This window comes from Polyodon spathula, chromosome 5 (assembly GCF_017654505.1).
Source record: "Polyodon spathula isolate WHYD16114869_AA chromosome 5, ASM1765450v1, whole genome shotgun sequence".
In the NCBI taxonomy this organism is placed as follows: domain Eukaryota; kingdom Metazoa; phylum Chordata; class Actinopteri; order Acipenseriformes; family Polyodontidae; genus Polyodon; species Polyodon spathula.
The window spans coordinates 56038016-56061248 of NC_054538.1; the positions used below are offsets into that span (position 1 = coordinate 56038016).

The following is a 23233-nucleotide window of genomic DNA, read 5'->3' on the forward strand; positions in this document are numbered from 1 at the left end:
TTGGGGGCCCCACTATAGAATCTGATGGGATTAAACTGCCTTAAATTTTTTAACAGTATTAAAAGAGGTCAAATGAAGACTGAACAAAATGCATTGCACAGATGACATTTACATTTAACAAAAACAATATTTTGATTCTTGCACCCTTGCACGTATAGACGTTATCCTTCAGGCACTCTCTGCTGAAGCAAACCACAACTCAACTCCCGCTGTTTTATCTGAAAACATGTCGCACAACAACTCTTGCTAAGATGCGTTCAAGTTAAAATACAAATGTTGAGAACCTGATCTATATGAATTTCATATACCGCCGAGAGTAATGTCATTAAAAAAATCATGATACTGTTTTACATGTAAAACGTTCGAAACTTTTACGTTTAACGTTATACAAACGCGACGTTGTTTGTGTGGGGATCAAAAAGAATGGTCTTTTAACGAAGTTTTAGACGTAAAAAAATAAAGTAATTCTTTTAGACCGGAGTACAGTAACCATGGGTGTATATATATATATAATATATATATATAATTATATATATATATATATATATATAGATATACTATATATATAATATTATAATTTAATCCTTTCCTTTCTCACATGAGCACAGTCATTGGGATAAAGCAAATGTTTTTCTTTGTAATAGAAAATGGACTTGATTGTTACAGCTTTTTGGCAGTAGGTTTGATATACTGTGCCTGCATAGTGATCGTGCCCTCAGTCCTTCAGAATGGCATCTTTTATTATGTGAGTAATTAATGCGTTTGAACAGTAGACACTCCAACAGGAAATACAAACATGGCCTTCAGAATTCCAAATGAACCACACATTCCCTGAACAGTAAGCATTAAATATACCTCCATCCAAACTCTGACCCCGTACAAATAGAGACTAAATAAAAGAGACAAAATATCTCAGTTGAATCATAAGTTGTATTTTTCAGGGTATAAAAACAATATCCATAAAAACAAAATATTGATAGGGTACATACTGGTTACAAATTGACATACAGAACACGGTTATTAACTTAGTTTCTTTTTTTCTTTGTTTACAGTTATTATGACAAGGTATTATGACATATAGTGGCAGAGCCCTTCATAATTAAACTTTATTAAACCACAAAAGGTTTTTAAGTCTTGTAATTAGTGTACAAAAATACAGTTTTAGGGAAATATATCATGCCATATTTTACTTCATATCATAAAAATAACTTATGAACAAGGTCTATTGTTTCTACATAAAGAAATAAATATTGTTTATAAAATTGGTATACTGTACTACACAGAGGGGGCTGTGCTGACCCCACAAGCTAGGTGATAAGCATGAAGCAAAAATAACGTTCCCATCAGTGTGTACAATGTAATGTGAGGTATAAAGCTAGCAAGAAACCAATTTTCTGCTAGTTATATGTTGTTACAATGGTTTATTCATTTAAAAAATGTTGCCCTTGCACATGTTGCTAAATGTTTGAAAGGCAAACACGAGCTGGGGGCCAATGACAAATGTAATAGTTATTTATAAGAAATGATACAGGAAAAAACACTACACACATCATAATTCCATTGTGGAGCATATATTATATAAAATATATACAGTTAGTGTCATTTTTAGTTATATAAAATGATCACTCTTCTAGTAAAGCATAAAACATCTTATAATTTGTAGAATATTTCCAACAACTTAGTCGTATCCCCCCCCCCCACCCCTGTACAAGAAGCTAGACATTCTGGAATGTCAGAATTCATTTTGTCACTTTCTCCTTCAGCTATGCCTAAGCTTCTTTGCTTCTTGGTTTTGGACAATGCTTCAAGCTTCTTATTATATTGTCCAATCACAGATTACTACATCTCATTTTGATTCATTCTAGTTTTGAAATAACACAGTGCATTGTTTTGCAGAACTATGTAAGCTCATCCCAGGAATGTTCATCATTTTGTATTTACATAAAAAAGCTACAGTACTTGACAAAAACGCTTACACAAAGGATTATCAACATACAGTGCTGTGAAAAAGTATTTGCCCCGTCTGATTTTCCGAATTTTTTTGCCCCCCTAGTTAATTCAACATAATTACAGGGATCGTTAGGGTCAGCTGTTTGAATACTTTGGTTAACAAATCAGGCCTGATTTGGGCCAGCCCTGCCCAATATAAATCTGACTAACTTTGGCCCTTACCATCAGAGTAAAGTTGTCAGCACACAGGTTCTAGAGGCACATCATGCCACGATCAAAAGAAATTCCTGGACTGCCGGAAAAAAGTTTTTGATGCCTATTAGTCTGAAAAGGGTTACAAACCATTTCTAAGGCTCTGGGGCTCCACTAAACCACAGTCAGAGCCATACTGTCCAAATGGAGAAGGTTTGGGACAGTAGTGAATCTTCCCAGGAGTGGCCGTCCTGCCAAAATCTCTCCAAAAGCAAGGCGTAAAATCGTTCAGGAAGTCACAAAGAACCCTAGAACAACATCCAGGGATCTGCAGGCCTCTCTCGCCTCGGCTAAGGTCAGTGTTCGTGACTCCACCATCAGAAAGACACTGGGCAAAAATAGGATTCATGGCAGAGTAGCAAGGCGGAAACAACTGCTCACTAAGAAGAACATGAATGCTCATCTCAAGTTTACCAAAAAGCACCTGGATGATCCTCAAGAGTTCTGGAACAATGTTCTATGGACAGATGAGTCAAAAGTGGAACTTTTTGGCCAACATGGGCCCCGTTATGTTTGGCGAAAACCAAACATTGCCTTCCACAGTAAGAACCTCATACCAACGGTCAAGCATGGTGGTGGTAGTGTCATGATTTGGGGATGCTTTGCTGCATCACGACCTGGACGACTTGCCATCATTGAAGGAACCATGAATTCTGCTCTGTTCCAAAGAGAATTCTACAGGAGAATGTCAGGCCATCCCTCTGTGAGCTGAAGCGCAGCTGGGTCATGCAGCAAGACAATGATCCGAAACACACAAGCAAGTCTACATCTGAATGGTTGAAGAACAAGAAATTTAAACTTTTGGAATGGCCTAGTCAAAGTCCAGACATAAACCCCATGGAGATGTTGTGGCACGACCTGAAACAAGCACTTTATGCTCGGAAACACAAAAATATCACTTTCTGAAGCAGTTCTGCACGAAGGAGTGGGCCAAAATTCCTTCACAGCGCTGTGAGAGACTGATCAATGACTACAGGAAGTGTTTGGTTGCAGTTATTGCTGCTAAAGGTGGCGTAACCAGTTATTGAGTCTAAGGGGGCGATTACTTTTTCACACGGGGGCAATGGGTGTTGCATAACTTTCTTTAACCCTTTTCTGTCCAAAAGCTTTGAGATATTATAGTAATAAAATAATAACTTGAATCGCATGATTGAGGACTTTGGTGATAAAACGAGTGGTCAGGAGAGGATTTATCAGTATGCACATCTATAAAGAGGTAAGTTAAAAATACTGCGAACACTGGGTGGGGCTTGGCTGGAGATGCAGTACTGATGTTACTTAGCATTGCAATGCCCTTTACACCGGTTTTACTTGGGGGAAAAAAAATAAAAAAATAAACTGTGTGTAAAATAAACAGTACATGTGAAAATAAATTGGACCTGACGTGTCTGAGAGGCACTGAATAAATGGACCGCAAAGGGTTAATAAATAAATGAACTAAGTATCAACATTTTGTGTTATTTGTTCACTCAGGGTCTTTTTTACCTAATATTAGATTTTCGTTGAAGATCTGACAACATTTAGTGTCAAAAATATGCAAAAATGCAGAAAATCAGACGGGGCAAATACTTTTTCCCGGCACTATAGTAGGATTTGGTTTAAGCCACAAAGTGTATACCTCCATCAAAATATTTAACTCTTTAAACATTTTTTATTTAATGTTATTAAGCAGCCATATTTTAAGATGCAATACTGCCATTCAAACCGTCTTCCAAAAAATATTCTAAATGAGAGCCAATCAATTACATTTCTAAGTTTTACTATCTTTATTACTGGCCCACCTTTTATTGTGTTCAGAATCATTTGGTTCTTTTTTTAGATTATTCAAATATTTCAAACATAGATGAAGTACTTCATGATGTGTGCCTTTGCTGTAGGTCACGTGGTCTGCTTGAAAGTAGACCATTGTCTGAAATACATGAAGTTATTAGGCTGATGCAGTAACATTTAACTATAGCATATAGGATTGAGGTATTTGCACATTCCAAACCGTGAAAAGGGCAAAATAGTTCCAACATTGGTTTAAAAGCCAAACCAAATATGTCAGAACTCTTTTTAATGTGCAGGCAGTTTATGGACCCTGAATTTAAGAGATTATTAAAACGTGCAATGTTGAAGTGGTTAAAATCCTAGCCTACTTTATATAAACACCGTCCTTTGCTAAGTCACACTGTATGGAATGAACACATACATGCAGATAAAGATACTCCAGGAAATAGGCCAGTATCCTTTTATAGCGAGCCAATCCTTGAAAAGAGCTGAACACACCAGTTGAAAAAGTCACAGTAAAACCGTGTCAGCGAGTGAAATGATTGTGCAGGGCATGTGGTGATAGACACCAGGGCTCATTTTCTATATAACTGATTCAGCTACTCTACCTGATGCTGGGTCTGCCCCTATACTGGTTCCCTGGGACTTGAAAAGGCAGTGTTTAGTTACTAAAAACCGTCCCCTGTGCATTACTATAAAATATGATGTGGTTGTCATTCTCCCAGTCCCAGTCACCAGCTGTCATCAAAGAAGTCTTCCATCTCCTTTTCCCCTTCCTCGGAGGAGGCCTGTAACTGCTTCAACATTGCCTGCAGAGTTGCTTTCACCATCTGGATCTCCCTCTGCAGAGATTGTGATCTCCTTATTAAGGAAAATACCAGGAGATAATTGGCACTTTTTTTTTTTCTGCACAAGGTACAGTATTTAATGAATTGCTGCATGGCCATTTTAAACAGATGGGAAAGGCACCTTATTGTACTCTCAAATGCTTCCAAATGGTTCCGATTAAATATTAAATCACAATCAAAAACATGTCGGGGTATGTGTGTGTGTCATGCCATTCTTTAAAATTCCTCTATAAGACGATAATTAGGCCAGCATGAAAAAAAATAAACAACTGTATGATTTCATTTTGAAACATATTATTTGGTAGCATCTGGTACAAACCTGGACATTTTCAAACAGTGCACTGAATCAGTGCTATTTTACATCTAAGAATAACATTGATTGTTATGACCGCTGTTAAATTAATCTTCATTAATTAAATACATTAAATGTCATTTTTCAACCTTCTGAAAATACTTCAAAAAGCTGAATTTGTTTTGTAAAAAGTTTGTTAGCAGAAACACGATATTAAACAGACAAGATATTTATCAGATAATAAGAAATATAATTTTCCATAAAGGCAGATGGCATATGGCTGGCCTCCAAATATTATGGTTCTTTTTATTTAGAGGTGAAGTACCCCATTTATGGCTGTTAATGGATTTGGAAAGACTACAAAGACTGGTAGAAACGAGTACAGTCAAATGTGTACTGATGTGTTTAAACATCCAATATGTTTAACAAATACAAAATGTTAGGTTATTATCATAACCCTGGTTCCCTGAAATAGAAATATTACCTCATGTGTATTAAATCCTCTGATACCGTCAAACCTGGATCGATATTCCAAAGCTGCACATAGTGCCAGTGACGCAGATGTACCCGCCCCCAAGGGCATAAAAGAGACTGCAGTCACTCAAAACGTCATCATTTTCCTCTTAAGACTGCTGCAAAAGACACAGTGACCTTAAAGGTTATGGTTACATTTCTATTTCAGGTAACCAGGGATATAATAACCTACGTTCCCTTTCAAGTACGAAATGTAACCATTACCTCATGGGTAGACATATCAAAACTGTCGCAAGTGAAAAGCTGCAAGGCTCGGCTAAGGCCACCTTGCGCATTACCATGAGGAACCCAGTACAAGTAACAGGGCTAAAAAAAATTAGGGGAATTCACCTCTAATTTTATGCTGTAAGGGTTGAGCTTGAGCCCACCCTTAACACTCTTGTTCCAAACCCAGGGTTTTGTGAGTTTGTCAGTCATAGAAATGCGTAAAAGTGAGAGGCGTAGCCCACATTGCTGCATCGTCAATGTCTCTGACAGTTGCGCCCTGGAATAAAGCCCACAAATTTGCCATGTCCCTGGTAGAATGGGCGGTGAGCTTCTCTGAAGGGAGAAAGTTGGCTCGACCATATGTAGTCTGAACCGTATCTGTAATCCATCTTGATAGCATCTGTTTAGACAGAGCTTTCCCATGGGACCTCATAACAGATAGAAATCTGTTCAGACTGCCTCCAACTTTTGGTCTTGTCCACATAATACGCTAGTGTCCGCACTAGGCAAAGCGTATGGAGCTGCCGCTCTCTATCAGACTGGAAAGGAGGCGGATGAAAAGCCTGAAGCTCATAAGCGTTTCCAGCAGCACATTAAGCCTCCAACGAGGGACAATGTCCTTCATAGGTGGCCGAAGCTGCTTAGCACCCTTTAAAAATTGCCCCGCCAGAAAAGGAGCTCCTGGGAAGACTGAATCAATTTTAATATGACAAGCCGAAATAGCTGCCAAATAGACCTTTAATGAAGAGGGGGATTTCCCCTCATCAAATAGGTCCTGTAAAAATTGCAGTATAATTGCCATGGAACAGTTTGTGGGGTCAAAACCCTTAGGCAGCCACCGCATTTGAAAAACGCCCCACTTACTGTGAACGTGTGGATTGTGCTCTGGAATGCTGCAGAGTGTCAAGGACTCTATTAGAAAGCCCGAGACTGCTCAAATGGTGCCGTTCAAGGTCCAGACCCAGAGCTGCAGGCTCGATGGGTCGGGATGTCACGTCCCCCGTGCCTGACTAAGCAGGTCGCAGTGTTTTAGTAGACTCCACGGACGGGCTCTCAGGATCTGTATCAGGGTTGAAAACCAGTCTCCTGGAACAATAAGGGGCTATTAATAACATTCTGGTCTGGCCTTGCCTGATCTTTTCTAAGTGGGAGCACGGCGAATGAAGGAAAGGCACACAGAAGCTGCCTCGGCCACTGGCATGCAAGGCATCTATTGCCAGCTCCCGTTATTGAGAACCAAAGGGGGCAATGGGGCAATTCTTGGGAGGCAAACAGGTCCACCTGTGCTCTCCCGAACCATTTCCAAATGAAACTTCTGGGTGAAGCCTACATTCTGAGGCACTGGGGACTGTCCTTGAAAGGAGGTCCTCTGCCCAATTCGTCACCCCGGGAAGATGTACTGCCCCTAGTGAAAGGAGGTGACGGTGCGCCCAAAGCAACAGCTTGCGGTCAACCCGGTGGGCGCTGTCAGCGGTGGGGACAGCCCGGAAGAAGGTGGAGGTGAAGAGGCCACCTCCACCACAGCCCCACTCACCAACCCGCCCACAAAAATCCATGGAGGGGAAGGGGTTGGTGTTTTAGCAGGGGAGGTGGCCATGTGTGTCAGTGTTCGTAGTGAAGGTCAGTGTTTGTGTGCTGTCCCATATGTTTTTGTTGAAAAAATGGGTTTCGCCCAGGATATATAGCTTTTAAAGCTTAAAATTAGCCTGTGAAGCAACCCTATGCAGTGTATGACCTATCTATAAATTACTGGTGCTGTTTTGACTTCAAATTACAATTACATAATATGACTTTACAGTGTTTATTTTCATTTTCATTTTTTAATTTTTATTACATAGCATAATACATTTGAATTAATGTCAACCAGCTTTTAAAATAATCTATTTCTGAATAAGTTGCTGAGTTAACAGGCAAGAGCTGTATGTCTTTTTTTTATTATTGGAACAAAAAACACCAACAACAAATATAGTGGTGCAGAATAGTGCATATTCTATATATTTTAGCTTTTTATATCACTGTAAATCTTCACCGCTTCTCTAAATAATAATAGTAACAAATGATAACAAATATTAATGAGAGCAAAAAAACAAATACATTGTGAAAGACAACGTGAGGCGCAACCATCAAAGTAACCAATGAAATGCACTGGCTGCCTGCTTATTTTGAACACCATGGCATTATTTTTTTGCTTTTGTTGCAGGGAAGTTAGTGCAGGCTGCTGAACTGAAAAACAATGACAGCATCTTGGTGCATCTCAGGGAGAAGGACTGTGTTGCACTAGAAGTGTGTTACCATGCAACATGCTACAAGGAGTATGTGCGAATCCCACACAAGGCATCCCAGTCCCCAGAAATACAGTATAAAAAGCCTTAATTGTATTATTGTTAATTGTTTGTCAGCTGGTGACTATCAGAAATTGAAGCCAGCTGCCAAATATAAAAAGGTAGCAGTCAGTCTAGAGGAGACTGTTGTGTGAAAAGACAGCTTGAATGTGTGCTTAAGCGTATCAGAAAAAAAAAAAAAAGGTGCTGTGTGATCCTTTTTGTTGCGTGTTTGTTTTAACAGGTAAACAGCTTAGCTGTGCTGTTTTACAGTTAGGTTCCTGTTCTGTTTAGTTAGTACTTGAAAAGAGCTAGTTTTTTGTTTGTTTATTTTTATTTTATATTATTAAAAGTGCATGCCAGCAACAATCTCAAGTTTTGTGTGCTGGGTCTCATTTTAAAGGGCAAACGAACCCCTGTGAGTGTGTCCCTTGTTATATATATATATATATATATATATATATATATAATATATATATATATATATATATATATATATATCCATATATATAACTTATTAAAACTGGAAGGATATGAGTAAGGTCTTCATCGTGGTGTAGAATAGCTGTTTGCAGATGGTGCTCCAAGGAGAGCAATTTCTCACTGATTGATTCACACTGCTCTGTTATACGGGCTGGGCCACAGCAGGCATCCTAAGAAAGAGAGGAGGGACAAAACGCTAGCATTATTACATATGGTACTGGATTAACAGCTGTGGAAACTAAAACAATCTACTAACAGAGGTGGGGCTGTAATGAGGAATGTTAACCAAAACAAAAAATGACCCTCAAAACTATCCTTGAGTATTTTGCCACCGTAGCCTCATAGTACAGACGCTGCACACATTTTGGCTTATAAAACCCAGCAGGGGACAACAGCGTCACGGTAAAGCCTGTGTCACCAGGGATTTGCCATCCCAACTTATCTAACATCCCTGTATAAGTCTAGTCTGCGTGTGCTCTAAGCACTGATATGATTGTCTAAAGGTGGCTGCACTGGAAGTCAGTAGAGGTTTATATGAAAACTCCCTTGAGGTACCACCATTCCAAACTCTGGCTTCTACGAAATGTCTATCTGAAAAGGTACCCATTATTAATGTTAACAGTGACAGTGGTACTCGTGATGAGGACAACTACCCACAAGCACCTATGATGGAATTCATTTCTCATAAGTGCCCCAACTAGGGCTGCCAACTCTGAAACACAGAAGACTGAGAAATCCAAATGAAATAACAGAAAAAAATGAGAGGGACGTTAGAATTTAAAACACTACTTAGAAAATTGCCCTTCATCCAATAAATGTAAAGTCTACATGGTGGAATTTAATGCAGGACTACAAACACAATACGCCAAAAAACATGCGTTGTTTTACTGGTTTTGAGATCTTTGCAGTTATAATGGATTTTTTTTTTTTTTTTATTCCACCAACAATGGAGTATAATTATGTATTTTTTTTATTTTTTATGGAGGAGTCTTGAGGAGCACAATGAATGACTAGAGTAGCAAGCAATATACTGCAGAATATTCATAGATTAACCTGAGCATAATTACACTCAAAACTACATTTATGAGGTAATAATAACCTGTCACTTCCAAAATCCACTTTCAAAAAGGAATGAGCCACTTTGCAAACCCAACAAATATAGGCCACAACAACACTAAAGGTACAAAACAAACCTAAAATAATATAAAAAATAAAACAAAAATAAAATAACATGTTCCCCAGATTCCCCAGTTACATCAAGCATTTAAGACAGGTAGAACGAACCACACTTCAATTTACATATTTCATTAATGCACAATGCTGTTTACGTGAACAATATCAGCATGGGACTGCAGCTGTAAAATCAAAGGTACACTATTTTCACTGTGACAATAATGTCATCCTGGCTAAAATATACACAGAGCCTGACTCTGTTGAGGGCTGGATTTTATATGACATTCAAGTGAAGTCCTCTAACTGCTGCTGTATGTAAATTCCAGGTTATCACACCTTAACATAGATCACTAGTCCTGCACTGTACAGGATGTACATTTTATGAACAGAAATACAGTCCAGGAAGAAGGAATGAAAACTGGAGGTAATTATACAACACTCAAGTATTCACTCTTTAATGGACCATGATTACTCTCTTCCTGTGTTTGTTTTCACTTGTTTGCAGGGAACTAAAAAAACGAAAAGCAATTTGGAAACAGAATCACTAAGTACCTAGGACACAGTTAAGTGTTTCCGAGTGAGATTATTGCTTGTTTCCATTTTTAATTAACTTTAAAATGAATGTAAAGTGTAGAGTGTAAAACAGCTTCCCCAAATGTTATCTGAAAAATACCCTCTGTATTAACCGTAAATGTTTAGGCCAAACTTTGATTATTTTTATCTATGGATGCACAACATTGTGTCATACAGTGTATGTGGTGGATGTTGTAAATGAACTGTAATACAAAACTAAGAACTGAACTTCCCTAAACGGGAGTAACCTCAAACTCTAAAGATAAAACATAATGGGAAAACACAGTATTTTATGTAAGTTATCATTTGTATCAATGATCAGAATATTTTTTTGGATGGTAGACAAATAATGGAGGATTTGTCCCGTTTCCTGTGTCTAGGCCAGGCATAAGATCCAAGCAAACATGTGGAAGCTGGTTCTGATTCTGCAATCATATCGGTCCGCTTTTAAGAATCAACTGTTTATAAGAATCAAATCATCTGGGATGGATGTAATTCTTATAAACGGAGTGCACTCTATTTGAAATATATATATTAAACTTTGCATATGTTAAGCACTGCAGTGTTGAGGAAACGGTCAGTAATGTGTGTTACAGTACTGTCTATCAGAAATATCATTGCAGTATACTCCGAACCTTCACCATACAGGTCTCAAATTTGCAATTTTGAAAGAAACACATGTTTTAGCAAACAATTATTTTCATTTTAACACATGACGTCTTTTACTCTACTAGTAGATTGTCTTGCACTTCCAGAGTTATTTCCCTTGTAGACAGAAATTGCCCCGCCCCCACCACATAAAACAGCATATGGTTTAGATACTGCATTATGTTGTGTCATACAATTTGTAGTTTATCTTGTACGAATGTTGTAATTTAACCACAATAGCTTATACAAAAAAGTTGAATGGAAACTATGGCCTGCATCAAAGAGTTTTTTTTGTAGAACTAATGCATCGCTAAAACACTAAAGGACACTAAATGACTTTTTGAAAAATTAATTTTCAATGTCTTCATTTACAAACTTAAACTTTACTATTACCACACATCACCCACCCCCCCATCTGATAATATACAATGAACCTCTCTGGAAATACTACAAGTACCAATTTGCCATGGGAGTAGATGTAAAATGCTTTATGATATGCTTATGTGAATGTCCTTTTACAGCAGTTTTCTATCAAACTAGTAAATTTAGTAGTCGCCAATTGATTTTTACCCCGTTTTTCTCCTAATTTGAAATGGCCAATTGTAGGCTCAGCTCACTGCTACCACCCCCATGCTGCCTTGGGAGCAATGAAGATGAACACACGCTGTCCTCCGAAACGCATGCCGTCAGCTTCTTTTCACTCTGCAGGCCTGCCATGCAGCCAACCCAGGGCTACAGTGTCGGAGAACAACGCAGCTCTGGGCAGCTTATAGGCAAGCACACAGGAGCCCGGCCAAACTACAGGAGGCACTCACCCCCTGGGAGCTCCCATCCACAGTCAGCAGTGGAACAGCATGGACTCGAACCGGCGACCTCCAGGCTATAGGGAGTGTCTTTACCGGATACACCACTCAGGAACCCACATGAAGTGAGCTCTTAATAGAATACAGATATAAACGACCCCTATGGAAAATGTGATTAAATGTCTCCAAAGAACACAGGGGAAATGTGGATCATTAAAGACTGTTTGAAATAGCGTTTTCATTAATCATATACACCAGTTCTTCTCTATCCTCTGGGACATGTTGTTTCAACGATGTAGTCTGATGAAGTACACAGAATAATTAAAACTATAGTTTCCCAGTGGCTTTGACTGTTTTATGTGTACTGAAATATAGATTGAAAATACTGAAAATAAAAACCTGAACCATGGTCAAATAACCCAACAAATAATGAGTATTAACAAAAGTAAATAGGTTACCAAATACAAAACATATTCTTCAATCAAGAAAAGGAATAAGCCAAAAAAGATAATCTGTAAAAATAATTATGGGAAGTCCAAGATTTTTTGATGATCAAACTTTTAGACCAATCAACACAAAATTCTTCGGATAGCTATTAGTTTTGCATATGGATGCATTATCAGAGTAACACATGTACCACTCCACTAATGTAATTTTTTTAATTAATAATTTACCATAAATATTATTTTAATATTACTTAACATTATTTAAGCATTAACTATACATGAACTAGTATGTGTCACTCACCTCAGGCTGATTGTCTTTGCCGAAAAAAAACCCTTCCAATTTCTGCAATAAACAATAATCACGTATTAAACATTCTGCCTATTTGATATAAATGTATACGAATCATAGCAGCACAGTTTACATAAAAGACACAAACATAGGCACATAAAAACACATACAGATACAGTACAGCTAACAATAGTTGTTACTATCAGAAAAGACACCAGAACAAAGAAGTCACCAAGGTTGGTTTTTAGCTCAGCTCATTGTGTCCTGCGTTAGCAAGAGAATGGCCCTTTATATAACAGAGGTAATTATTACAGTAAGTAATGTTGGGCTATTATCATAACCATGGTTCCTTGAAATAGAAATGCAATCACTACCGAATGGGTATTAATCCTCTAATACCATTTAACCTGAATAAAAATAACAAAGCTGCACAAAGTGCCAGTGATGCAGTCGCACCCGCCTCTGAGGGCATAAAAGGACAGCTGACACTGACATCGTCATCATTTTTCAACTCACCTCTGTTTATACTGTAAGGCCACCCTTAACACTCTTGTTCCAAAACCAGGGTTTTGTGGATCCATGACATTCAGTCGATAGATTCTAGTAAAGGTATGGGTAGCAGCCCACACCATTACATTGCAAATGCCATTGACAGATGCACCATGGAATAAAACCCACAAAATTGCCATACCCCTGTAAGGAATGAGCAGTGAGCTTTTCTGGAGAGGGCAAGTTGACTAGCTCATAGGCAGTCTGCCTAGACAGGCCTAGACAAGGCTTGATCGTGGAAGTTGGTTCCAGAACTGACAACACATCATCCAGACTGCTTCTAACTTTTTATCCTGTCAACATAGCACACCAAGGCCTGCAATGGCCAGTGTATTTGGAGCTGCAGCTCCCTGTCAGATTGGAAGGAGGTGGAAGAAGCCTCCAAATCCAGACTGGCTGACATGGAATGCCGAGATATAGTTCAGCAAAAAAACAGGATTTGTACGAGGCGTAACATTTGTCCTGGCTTCTGCAAAAAATTAAACAGGCTTTCGCAATCAAAATACTTCCATCCCACCCACCCGCTCAGTGGATGTGATTGCAAACAAGGAAGTTACTTTCAAAGATAAATATTTCAGCGCAGTTGAGTGCAAGGGCTCAAAGGGAGGCTTCATAAGTGGTTGAAGCACACACCACACAGTGAGTAGCTGGTGTGAACAGTAGTATACACCCAGATGTATATGGTGCACTGACGCCAATACTTCAGATGGCTCCCTGAGAAGGGGCCCTGGACCTGTAGCAGCTCACCTTGTGGCTTAGACTGAGGCTCTTTCCTCTGAGCTGAGAGACGGTCTGACCGCAATAGCAAGCAATGTTCATTAAGAATGTACAGTTGCTGCCTCAGCTACTAAAGACAGTAACAGGACTGTCAACAAGGCCTGTTTGGTACCAGACTGGGATGTGACCACCGGTCGGTAGCGGACCGGAACCAAACGGACTGGAGCAAACTGTCCCCACCAGGTACACGTGCCTGTGGTTAACTGCTGCCCAGAGCTTCTCTATTCCCAGGTGTGTGGCTCTCCCTTGACACAGAGCCATGGGGTGAGGACGCAGCCACCTCGTCTAAGAGAGGGTGATGGGGAAGAGCTCTGAACAGGTGAGGGATGCAAAGCACTCTGTAGAGCTGCAGGAGAAACATTTTTCCAACATATGCTTGGAGAATGCACACAAAACTCGCAGAAATGCAGTTTACCAGTACCTCCTTTGCGTGGTACTGCCTCAGGCAGGAAGAGCATCTGCTTGTCGACAGGCAGGCAGGCCTTGTATATGTCACAGGGACAAAATCCAGTCATTACGCAAATAGCAAGCAATGTACCAAAAGAATGTACAGTTGCTAACTCAGCTTGCTAAAAAACAGCAACTGGACTGTAAACGAGACCTGCTTGGTACCACAATGGGGATTATAAAACCCTGGTCGATATCAGGTCAGGAAACAGGACTGTAATGGAATGGTATGGGGTTGGTATGGAACCGGTCAGGTGCCTGTAGCATCGGGTTGGTACAGTAGAGTACAGTACTGTAGCTGCCCTCAAGGGGGTGTCTGCTCAAGCCATAACGCCGCTGTACAGTAATGCAACAGGGCAGACGCTCTGTAGACAAGGGCACCTGCAAGACCACAGTGGTCCTTTTTGATCAATGGTATAAGCTCCACCATTACAGGGAGCTCTTAACTGCAAGGGAAGCACTGTCTGACTCCACATCCTCAGACAGGAGCGCCAGCTCCTTAGAGACACAGTTTGATGCAACTAGCAAGCAATGTACAGTAAGAATGTACAGTTGCTGCCTCAGCTTGTAACACAGTAACTGGACTGCCAACAAGGCCTGCTTGGTACTAGACCGGCAGGCTGGCTTTGCATGTGTCACAGGGATAAACTCAGGCCTAATGCAAGTAGCAAGCAATATGCAGTAAGAATGTACAGTTGCTGCTTTAACTTGTTAAAGACTTGCATGACAAGCAATGCTGTTTGGTACTGGTTCGGTGCTCAAACTCAAGGCAGGTTCGCTGCTCTAAAGTACCTGCACGGTACCTAAGCACTAGTGCAACGGTACAGAGCACGGAGCACTGTGCACACGGTGCGGTATGGTGCAGAGCACGGTACACTACCGTTACGGTAACCTTGTTCACTAAGAACGGTGGTAGGACAGTGACCTAGTTGCCGAAGAAGCAAAATACAGGAGATGTCCATCTGTACAATGTCTGTCTTAACGCAACGCAGCCCTAAGACTGTTAGTGAATCAGCAAAGGTAACCTTGTTCTTTGTATAAAGTAGGAGTGGGAACGGGAGCAAGTGTACGACCTACAGTTACCACAGGAGCAATTATAGGGGTGCCAACCTACGATGCTCTTGGCTGACCAACAGTTCGAAAACTAAAGAAAGCCTACTGTTAGCTAACAGTCTTCACACTAATTCTGTATTCATTTGGCAATGAAACATTGAGAAAAACTGCAAGCAAACTAAACCAGTGCACCTCGGACTAACTCAGGATAGCTGAGTCCAGCAGCCACGTTAGTGTAGAAAAAACTGAAAATACACAGAGAAAAATATCTCAATACATAATCAAACACTTCACGTTATTTTAATACAGTTTTTATAACAAAAAAACCAATTTTTTCACGCTTCGAACGACAACACAAGTAGCCGAATTAAGGTGTTCGATCCCAGGAAAGGGACAGCAGAGCTGCCGGCTTCACGTGGAGCAAAAGGCCACTGAGGGACCTAACAAAAACCATGGCTGAGTGCACAATACGTGAAGTAATTACTATAACATGTAATTTAACCACATTAATATTTTAATGCACAAATGAAAATGCAGTTCGTAGATCTATCTCTCAGGCGGTGAAAGGAAAAATGATGACAATGTCAGTGTCAGCAGTCCCTTTATGCCCTTGGGGGAGGGTGCGACTGCGTTACTGGCACTATGTGCAGCTTTGATATTTCTATTCAGGTTAGATGGTATTAAAGTTTAAATACCAATTCGATAGGGTTACATTTTGCACTTGATAGGGAACCAACTTATTTTTTAACAGCTTTCCGATAGTTTTATAGACTGTGTAAAGCTATTCAAGTTCCAAAAAAAGTTATAGTTATAAGTTATTATAGCGTCATCATTTGAATATCCCTGTGAGGTAGACAACTCTTAAAATAACAATGTAAGTAAAAGTCCTATCAACACTATGAAGGCCTGGCACCTTTATCACCTACCTCTTGGTTTCTGAATCCAAATCAACAGTTTTGCTCTTCTGTCAAAATCTTACCATTTAACATGAATGTGAATGCATTCTGTGACAAAATCAGATTTATTGCCTTTTTGCTTGTGTCAGGCTTCTTAAAACTAGTTTGCCAAAAGCTCTCCATAGACTGGATTTGCAATGTATTAGCATAGGCAATAGCAGGCTTGTAACAGTGCAGATCTGTCATACTGTAACTGTCACGTGCCCTCCTCCCACTATAGAGGACTGATGTATAATGGACTTAATTAGAGATTACAATTTAAATTCTGTATTGCATTTTATTGGTTGGTCGACTTGACAGCTTCTCATTTAAATGCTTTAAACTTTATATAAACTGTACAAACTAAACTGCTAACTTATTTTTAATATCAGATCATGTGCTCTATAGCACAATCCAAAGTTGTTCCTGCTATTCCAGCAAACATTTCCAAATGTAACCACTTGTAAAAGCTGAAGTAAGGTGGCTTGAAAGATTGCCGCAGCTAAAAACACCTTACTTCCAGAATGTTGCTGTTAGGACTGAAAAAGAAAAAATGCTGATACGGTGCTAAATCTTAGCAGGAACATCAATAAAATATTCTGAAGAATGCAGAACTGACAAGGATGTATTAAAAAGAGGTAAAATATGTTTCTAAAATTTTGTATTTATGATTTTAATGCATTTATATCTTTGCAATTGTATTAGTTTGTTCTGTTGATTGTATTGGCCCTGAGGAAGATGCCAAGCTAAACAATAAACCCATTTGAAACGTAGCACGTAAAGGGAAGGTAATGCCGCAATTGAGTTTTACCTTTCAGCTTATTTCCCCTCACCCCCATTAGCTTGGAATTTAGTGGGTTACGAAGAAGTTCCATTCTTCAGGAGGACAGAAAGAGGAGACTGTGTGGCATGCAGGACACAGAAAGGGAAGGTGGTTACAAAGGCAGGGTCAGGTATTGCAACAGATAACAATAGTTATTGCTGGAAAATAGAAAAGCAAGTGCTCCAGTTAGGCAGTCTACATAGTATAAGAAGAGAAAACAAAACAGACAGATTGCATGCAGAAACCCAAGAAACAGGTAACATATTTCTCTTACAATGGATATAGATAACAAATGTGCTTCTTGTGTGTTGTAATCTATTTAAATACAAGCTTTTACTAGCCATCAATTAATGTGACAGAGACCAAAATACACAATTTCTGATAGTTTAACAAACAATCTTGAAAAAAAAAAAAACTCAAGCAAGTATTGGCACCCCTGCTTTTAGCTTTAATATTGTGTACAGAATGTGTACACTTGTTATAAATAACTGTATATTTATGGAAACGCGCTTTATTTTGTACAGTGACTCCTAAATAAGCATGGGAAAGAACACTGACCTAGTGAACTAGAGTGGAGCCCTAAAAGGAGAGCATAGAACTTGGAAACTTAAACAGAACTTGGAAAACTGGCAAGCAAATCATTGTTTCTAGTATAAAACCTTCCACTCCACTGATAAGGAATACTTATCAATGCATGAACAATTTGGACAGCAGTACAGTAACTGGAGAGGAACAATAGAAATGCCTGCAAATGTAGCGCATGTTTGGTAAATCGAATTAACTTATTCTTATGCAAATGAATCCTTGGTCTGTATTTTAGGCTTCTGGGATGGCGAACTCCTGTGCAAGCAGAAGTAAACTGACTGAGGATGAAAGATAAGGTCTGTGTACACCCTATGCATTTCAATATAACTAAGCACAGATGCCTGCCAACTTATAACTTTGTTATATATTGCCTTACTGGTAATAAACAAGCCTCAGAATCCAGATATATTTGTTTATTGTTCATAAGCAACCTTCAGTTAGTCCATTGACATTTTTACTGAAGAGAATGAAACGGTTGATGAAGAGAATGCTGCTAAGTTGCTGATTTATGTGGCTTATTGTGATGTCAGTTCAAAACAGTGACTTTGCAGTTAAAGGAATTTCGGCTATTGAAAATAAAGCCTTAGAAACTCAATAATGGTTAATAGTTTGTTTGGGATGTAGAATACATCAGGCAAATCTGGTGTTCTGATTGGCTGGAAGATCCTCAGCATTCCATAGTATATGTAATAAATAAAAGACACAGCTCTCTGTTGCAAGTCAGATGCAGTCACTATGGACAAGACAGCAGAAATGACAGACTGATTGAAGATTGATAGTAGCCTCTTAGTTTGGCATATTTGAGACTAAACAAATAACTGATGTTTCATGAGGCAATGTCACAAAAGTGATTACTCTATACTATGGACCCTTCTGGAGAATAGCTGTGTTGCAGATTTCCACCCTAACTTCCCTGAAGGAATTAAAGCCATTTGAAGAGCTGAGGAAATGGCATATGAGATCCTTTCAGTACAGTTTATCTTCTTAAGCTAGACGTGATGCTATCCTTGGATGAGTTTTCTTTTTTCCTGCCACATGTGTTATGGGCCTGCAAATGGAACTTCAGTGCTGTCAAGATTACTAATAGTGGTTAGAATGACTCACTCGCTGACCCTTGGGGTCTACAGTATGTACCTTCCAGTTGAAATTACTTCTTGAGAAAACAGGAGAATGTCATTCTTCCTTCTTCCCCGAGGCATACTAATATGTCTAAGCTAATAGATGAGAGACTTCAGTCATCCAAAGATATTCTACTTCCATTTGCAAGCTGGTCTGGTCTTGGTAGTCACTGGCAGATAGTAAGATATGCTCTTCACCATAAAGAGGCAACCAGGTGCATTTCAGTCCTATGAAATAATCTTCAAATAGTTTTTTTTTTGCATATTCCTATCACATTGTCTCACTAATCTCTAATCATTTCACTGTGGATCACTTTCTGTTCTAGAATTATTTTTCTCAGGTGAAGGCAATTCATCTTGCCACCTCACTCCCTGTGCAACAGGTATTATGACTGCCATATTTCTTCCAATTTAAGACACGCTTTTTAAACAATTTTTTTGCTTCTAAAAAAATAGCCTTGTCTTAAATAAATTTTGTGGTAAATTTGGGCTGCGTCTTAAGTTCATATGCTAGCCTATAGTCTCCTAGACTAGGAGTTTGAGGCTTATATCTGCTGCACAGTAAGGTAATGTATAATGTGCTAGCAAGATACGTTGTCTTTATTTGGGGCAAAGTGAAGAAATTTGAAAAACCTTAAAAGATAAAAGACTTAGAACAAGAAGTAATAAAATGGGTTTTAATACATATGTTATTACCTGTTCAAAATACACATTTAAATAAAGAGTTTGTATTTTGTACAAAGAGGGATTAGACAAATGAAACAGTTTGTGATATATATATATATATATATATATATATATATATATATATATATATATATATATATATATATATATATATATATATATATATATATATAAAAAATATTCATTATTCATTATTACCTCAGTTAATGCAGTGGGCTTTTGTTCAGAGCATTCAACAGCTTTCCACACACCCAGCTTTGGAAAATCACATTCCTTTTTGGTTTCAGTATCTGAGCATGGGTCATCCATGGGCTCTGTTTCATCGGCTCGGCTCTCTTCCCCTTCTGACACGCAGCATCCAGACTCTTTCAAATGGAGCCCCTGGACAAGCAGATGACAGGCCTCCAAGTCAGCTTCCCACACTCTCTCCAGCAACAGACTCCCACAGCTACAACGAGAGCCAAGAACACATAGCAGACACAACAAACTTGATACAAGGTCAACCTATTTTAATGAATGAGAGGAAAATGTTTCCTCAGTTATAACTCATCTTTTCCATGTACTACGAGGAGAGAGTCATAAGCACTTCAAAACATAACAAATTCATTATTTATGGACATTGAAGTAATGAGCTACAGTATCCTTATGTACATTCATTTATTATTAGTTGAGTTTCCTGTAAGAAACACTGACGTTTCCAATGTAAATTAGCCTACAAAGGTTTGTAGACAAGAAATCATGGTTTAATAAGGACAATTTTGACAAAAATAATTAGCTGTCACTTTCTTTTTTGCCGATGAGGCATTTTTAAGGAGTAGCAATGCATCAGCCTGTAACAGGAAGGCTTAGGTTGGCCACAAAATATTAATTCAGACTATATAGAAGTACAAGCAGGCAGTAGGTATAGACTCTGTGGAAGCGTGAGCATCCCCAGCAGATTTCCATATTCGTCACAATTGGGTAAGTCGTTGTTTAAAAGTGATGACTCTGTACTATGGGCCCTTCTGGATAAATAATTGTTGGATAAATAATTCTCCAAATGTCACTGGGGTTAATAAATATAATGGAATCATTAAGTCCATGCAATTCATCAAAACAGAGGCAGAACTGAAAAGTGTTGTATATTAAATCATTAAAAAAATAATTAAAAAGGTGTTATACATACTATAAAATTCATTTAAAAAAAAAAAAAACACTTGTTAAATATTTAATTTTCATAACCTGATTTTCACAAGACAGATTGATTTTAGTTAGCCAATAGATCAACTGAACAGACTGCATTGTGTATCAATACTGTCTCGATTTGTATTGACTGGTAATGAACACGTGCCACTGAATGTCAATAGCAAGTTTCATTAACATTAGAAGACCCAATTCTCTAGATACTGTACTCTACTGTATTTTGCAGCTATATCTGTTTCGAGGGGCCAAAGTTCTATCCCCTGGTCGTGGCAGACTTTTGACAGCTCAGAAGTTTCCCCTCAAGGATGCGCCTGTCGTTCTAGATGGTGAGATCTTGGGCCAAACTGTCAAAAACCTTCCAACATACAATATACCTCAACCATCAGTATGTTGCCTCAATCTGTGACTACATATACAATGTTCCCACATATCTGACACATTGAGGGTCTCTTTTTGCTAGATATACTGTTATTCCTCTTTTCCTTTACACATGCTTCTAAAGTGTGTCACAGACATTGTTTATGCCGCCTTAATTAGCCTAATGTATAAGAACTGGACCAACATAGTTGGGAGCTAGATTGACATGAAAATAAAGCAGATTTACAGATTTTAAAGCAGCATTACAATGTCACCTGTAATCACTTTCATTGTATAGTGTAGTTAAAGATTGAGGCCACAGAGTGATGGCTGAGGGATATTGTCCTGTATGTTGGAATGCTTTAGATAGTTTGGCTCAGGATCTCAACCTCAGGGCAGGCGCTTCCTTGAGGGGAAACTGCTGTCAGAAGTCAGCCAAGGTCGGTGATGGAACTTTGAGACTTCTGCGAGTAACGCATTCATTTCATTGGATATTACACTGTGCTTTTATCAGCATCTACTTTGTTTGTGCTCTGTGCCGATTACTTCCAGATCCTGGCTTCCCCTGTTAACAGAGGTGTGGGGACTGGGAAAGTGTATGCACTAAAAAAAATAAAATAAAAAAAAACTCCTGTTTTGCAATAAGTGACCCTGTCACAGCTGATGTGAGGCAGTGATATGAGATGTAACAATAGGAAGACCATACCAAACGTAGCATCGCCTGTTCAGAATATTCTTCTCATTGGTGAAATTCGACAGCTATTGCAGGTGCAGGTTTTTAAATACATACTTATATATTTACATATCAGTGAATAAAAATGTTTTTGGTATATTATACATTACTGGGACCTGAAAACTTATCAATTCATCTCAACCTGACAAACACTATGTTGCCAAAATAAATAATATAGTCATGTATAATAATTTACACGTGTGTGTGTGTGTGTGTGTGTGTGTGTGTGTGTGTGTGTGTGTGTGTGTGTGTGTGTGTGTGTGTGTGTTTACATATACAGTTTTTAACGTGGTTTAAATTACATTAAAACACCAAATGCTCCTACTTACAGACTGACTACAGATTGATATAAAACATTTATGGATTTGTTGAAGAAAGAGCCATCAAGACAGCACAACAAAATGAAACAGTGCCTATGCTCTCTTCTGTCTAATAACTACTATAATGTTTTATAAAATAATAATTCTCATGTATTATTTTTATTATTATGATTACTATTATAAACAATGACAAAGACAAAGTCTTTCCTTGGTACAGGAGACAACACAAGAGTCACACATAGTAAGTTCTTTTCAAACAGGGCAGTTTACATGTACATAGTTTACATGTACATACATGTACATGTTTGTTTATTTTGGAACTGTTTGCAGTGGCCCACAAATCAGGTTTTCATACACAAACAGGGACTTACAGCCGGCAGGGTAGTCAAAACAATCCAAGGTCATACACAAAGCAATATCACTGTTTTTCTTGCAATTTCCCACAACACAATTACATAACACCAACCTTTTTCTCCTTCTCCTCTATCGCCATTTTGTTGTTGCTGTGTGTATTCTCACCAAAATAATTTTATTACATGAGGATGTCTGTCTGGAAGCTGATAAAATGCTTGTAAAGTTCAAATGCTGTCTTGAAATGCTTTTACTTTACACCACATAATAACATATGTATTTTGAGAAGCCACTTTTAATATTTATTAAAACAATATATAATTTAAATCAGATCACAGGGATAAGGTTTACTATCCACGGTCAGAATTACTTCAGCTGATAATACCTAACCTGGACGGATTCTGATTGGCTGAGCTATATCATATTTACCTCATAGGCCTCATCCAAAAAGGAATCAAGGGGATTGGATATTTTCTTTTTAAAAGTGGACTTTAAAATGCTGGTAAATATCTCCAGGCTCAAATTCTGGTTGGTTTTAACCAAAACATTTTTTTTTTCCAGTTACCTTGGTATAATATTTTCTTCTTCTTCTTGCATTAATATTTAACACTGTAAATGTTATTCTTTTCATTTCAGCTGTGAAGACAGGACCTATACAGTGCCTTGAAAAAGTCTTCACACCCTTGAACATTTTTCACATTCTACTGCCTAAAAAAATACAATTCAA

General features: G+C 38.5%; 1 protein-coding gene across 3 annotated transcripts in view; it reads right to left on the bottom strand.

Moving 5' to 3' along the window:
- Nucleotides 1-3603: 3603 nt before the first annotated feature.
- disc1 (DISC1 scaffold protein) overlaps nt 3604-23233 on the bottom strand; it is a 109255-nt gene continuing 89625 nt past the window's right edge. The window contains exons 11-14 of one of the 3 annotated variants that reach the window (XM_041250806.1): nt 19762-20011; nt 12602-12643; nt 8710-8827; nt 3604-4825 (exon numbers count right to left, since the gene is read on the bottom strand). In XM_041250806.1, the coding sequence (XP_041106740.1) occupies nt 4704-4825; nt 8710-8827; nt 12602-12643; nt 19762-20011 (532 nt within the window). In that variant the 3' untranslated portion in view covers nt 3604-4703. Of the gene's footprint in view, nt 4826-8709; nt 8828-12601; nt 12644-17161; nt 17251-19761; nt 20012-23233 lie in introns of those variants that run through there. The other 2 variants (XR_005950358.1, XM_041250807.1) reach the window with 2 other exon arrangements.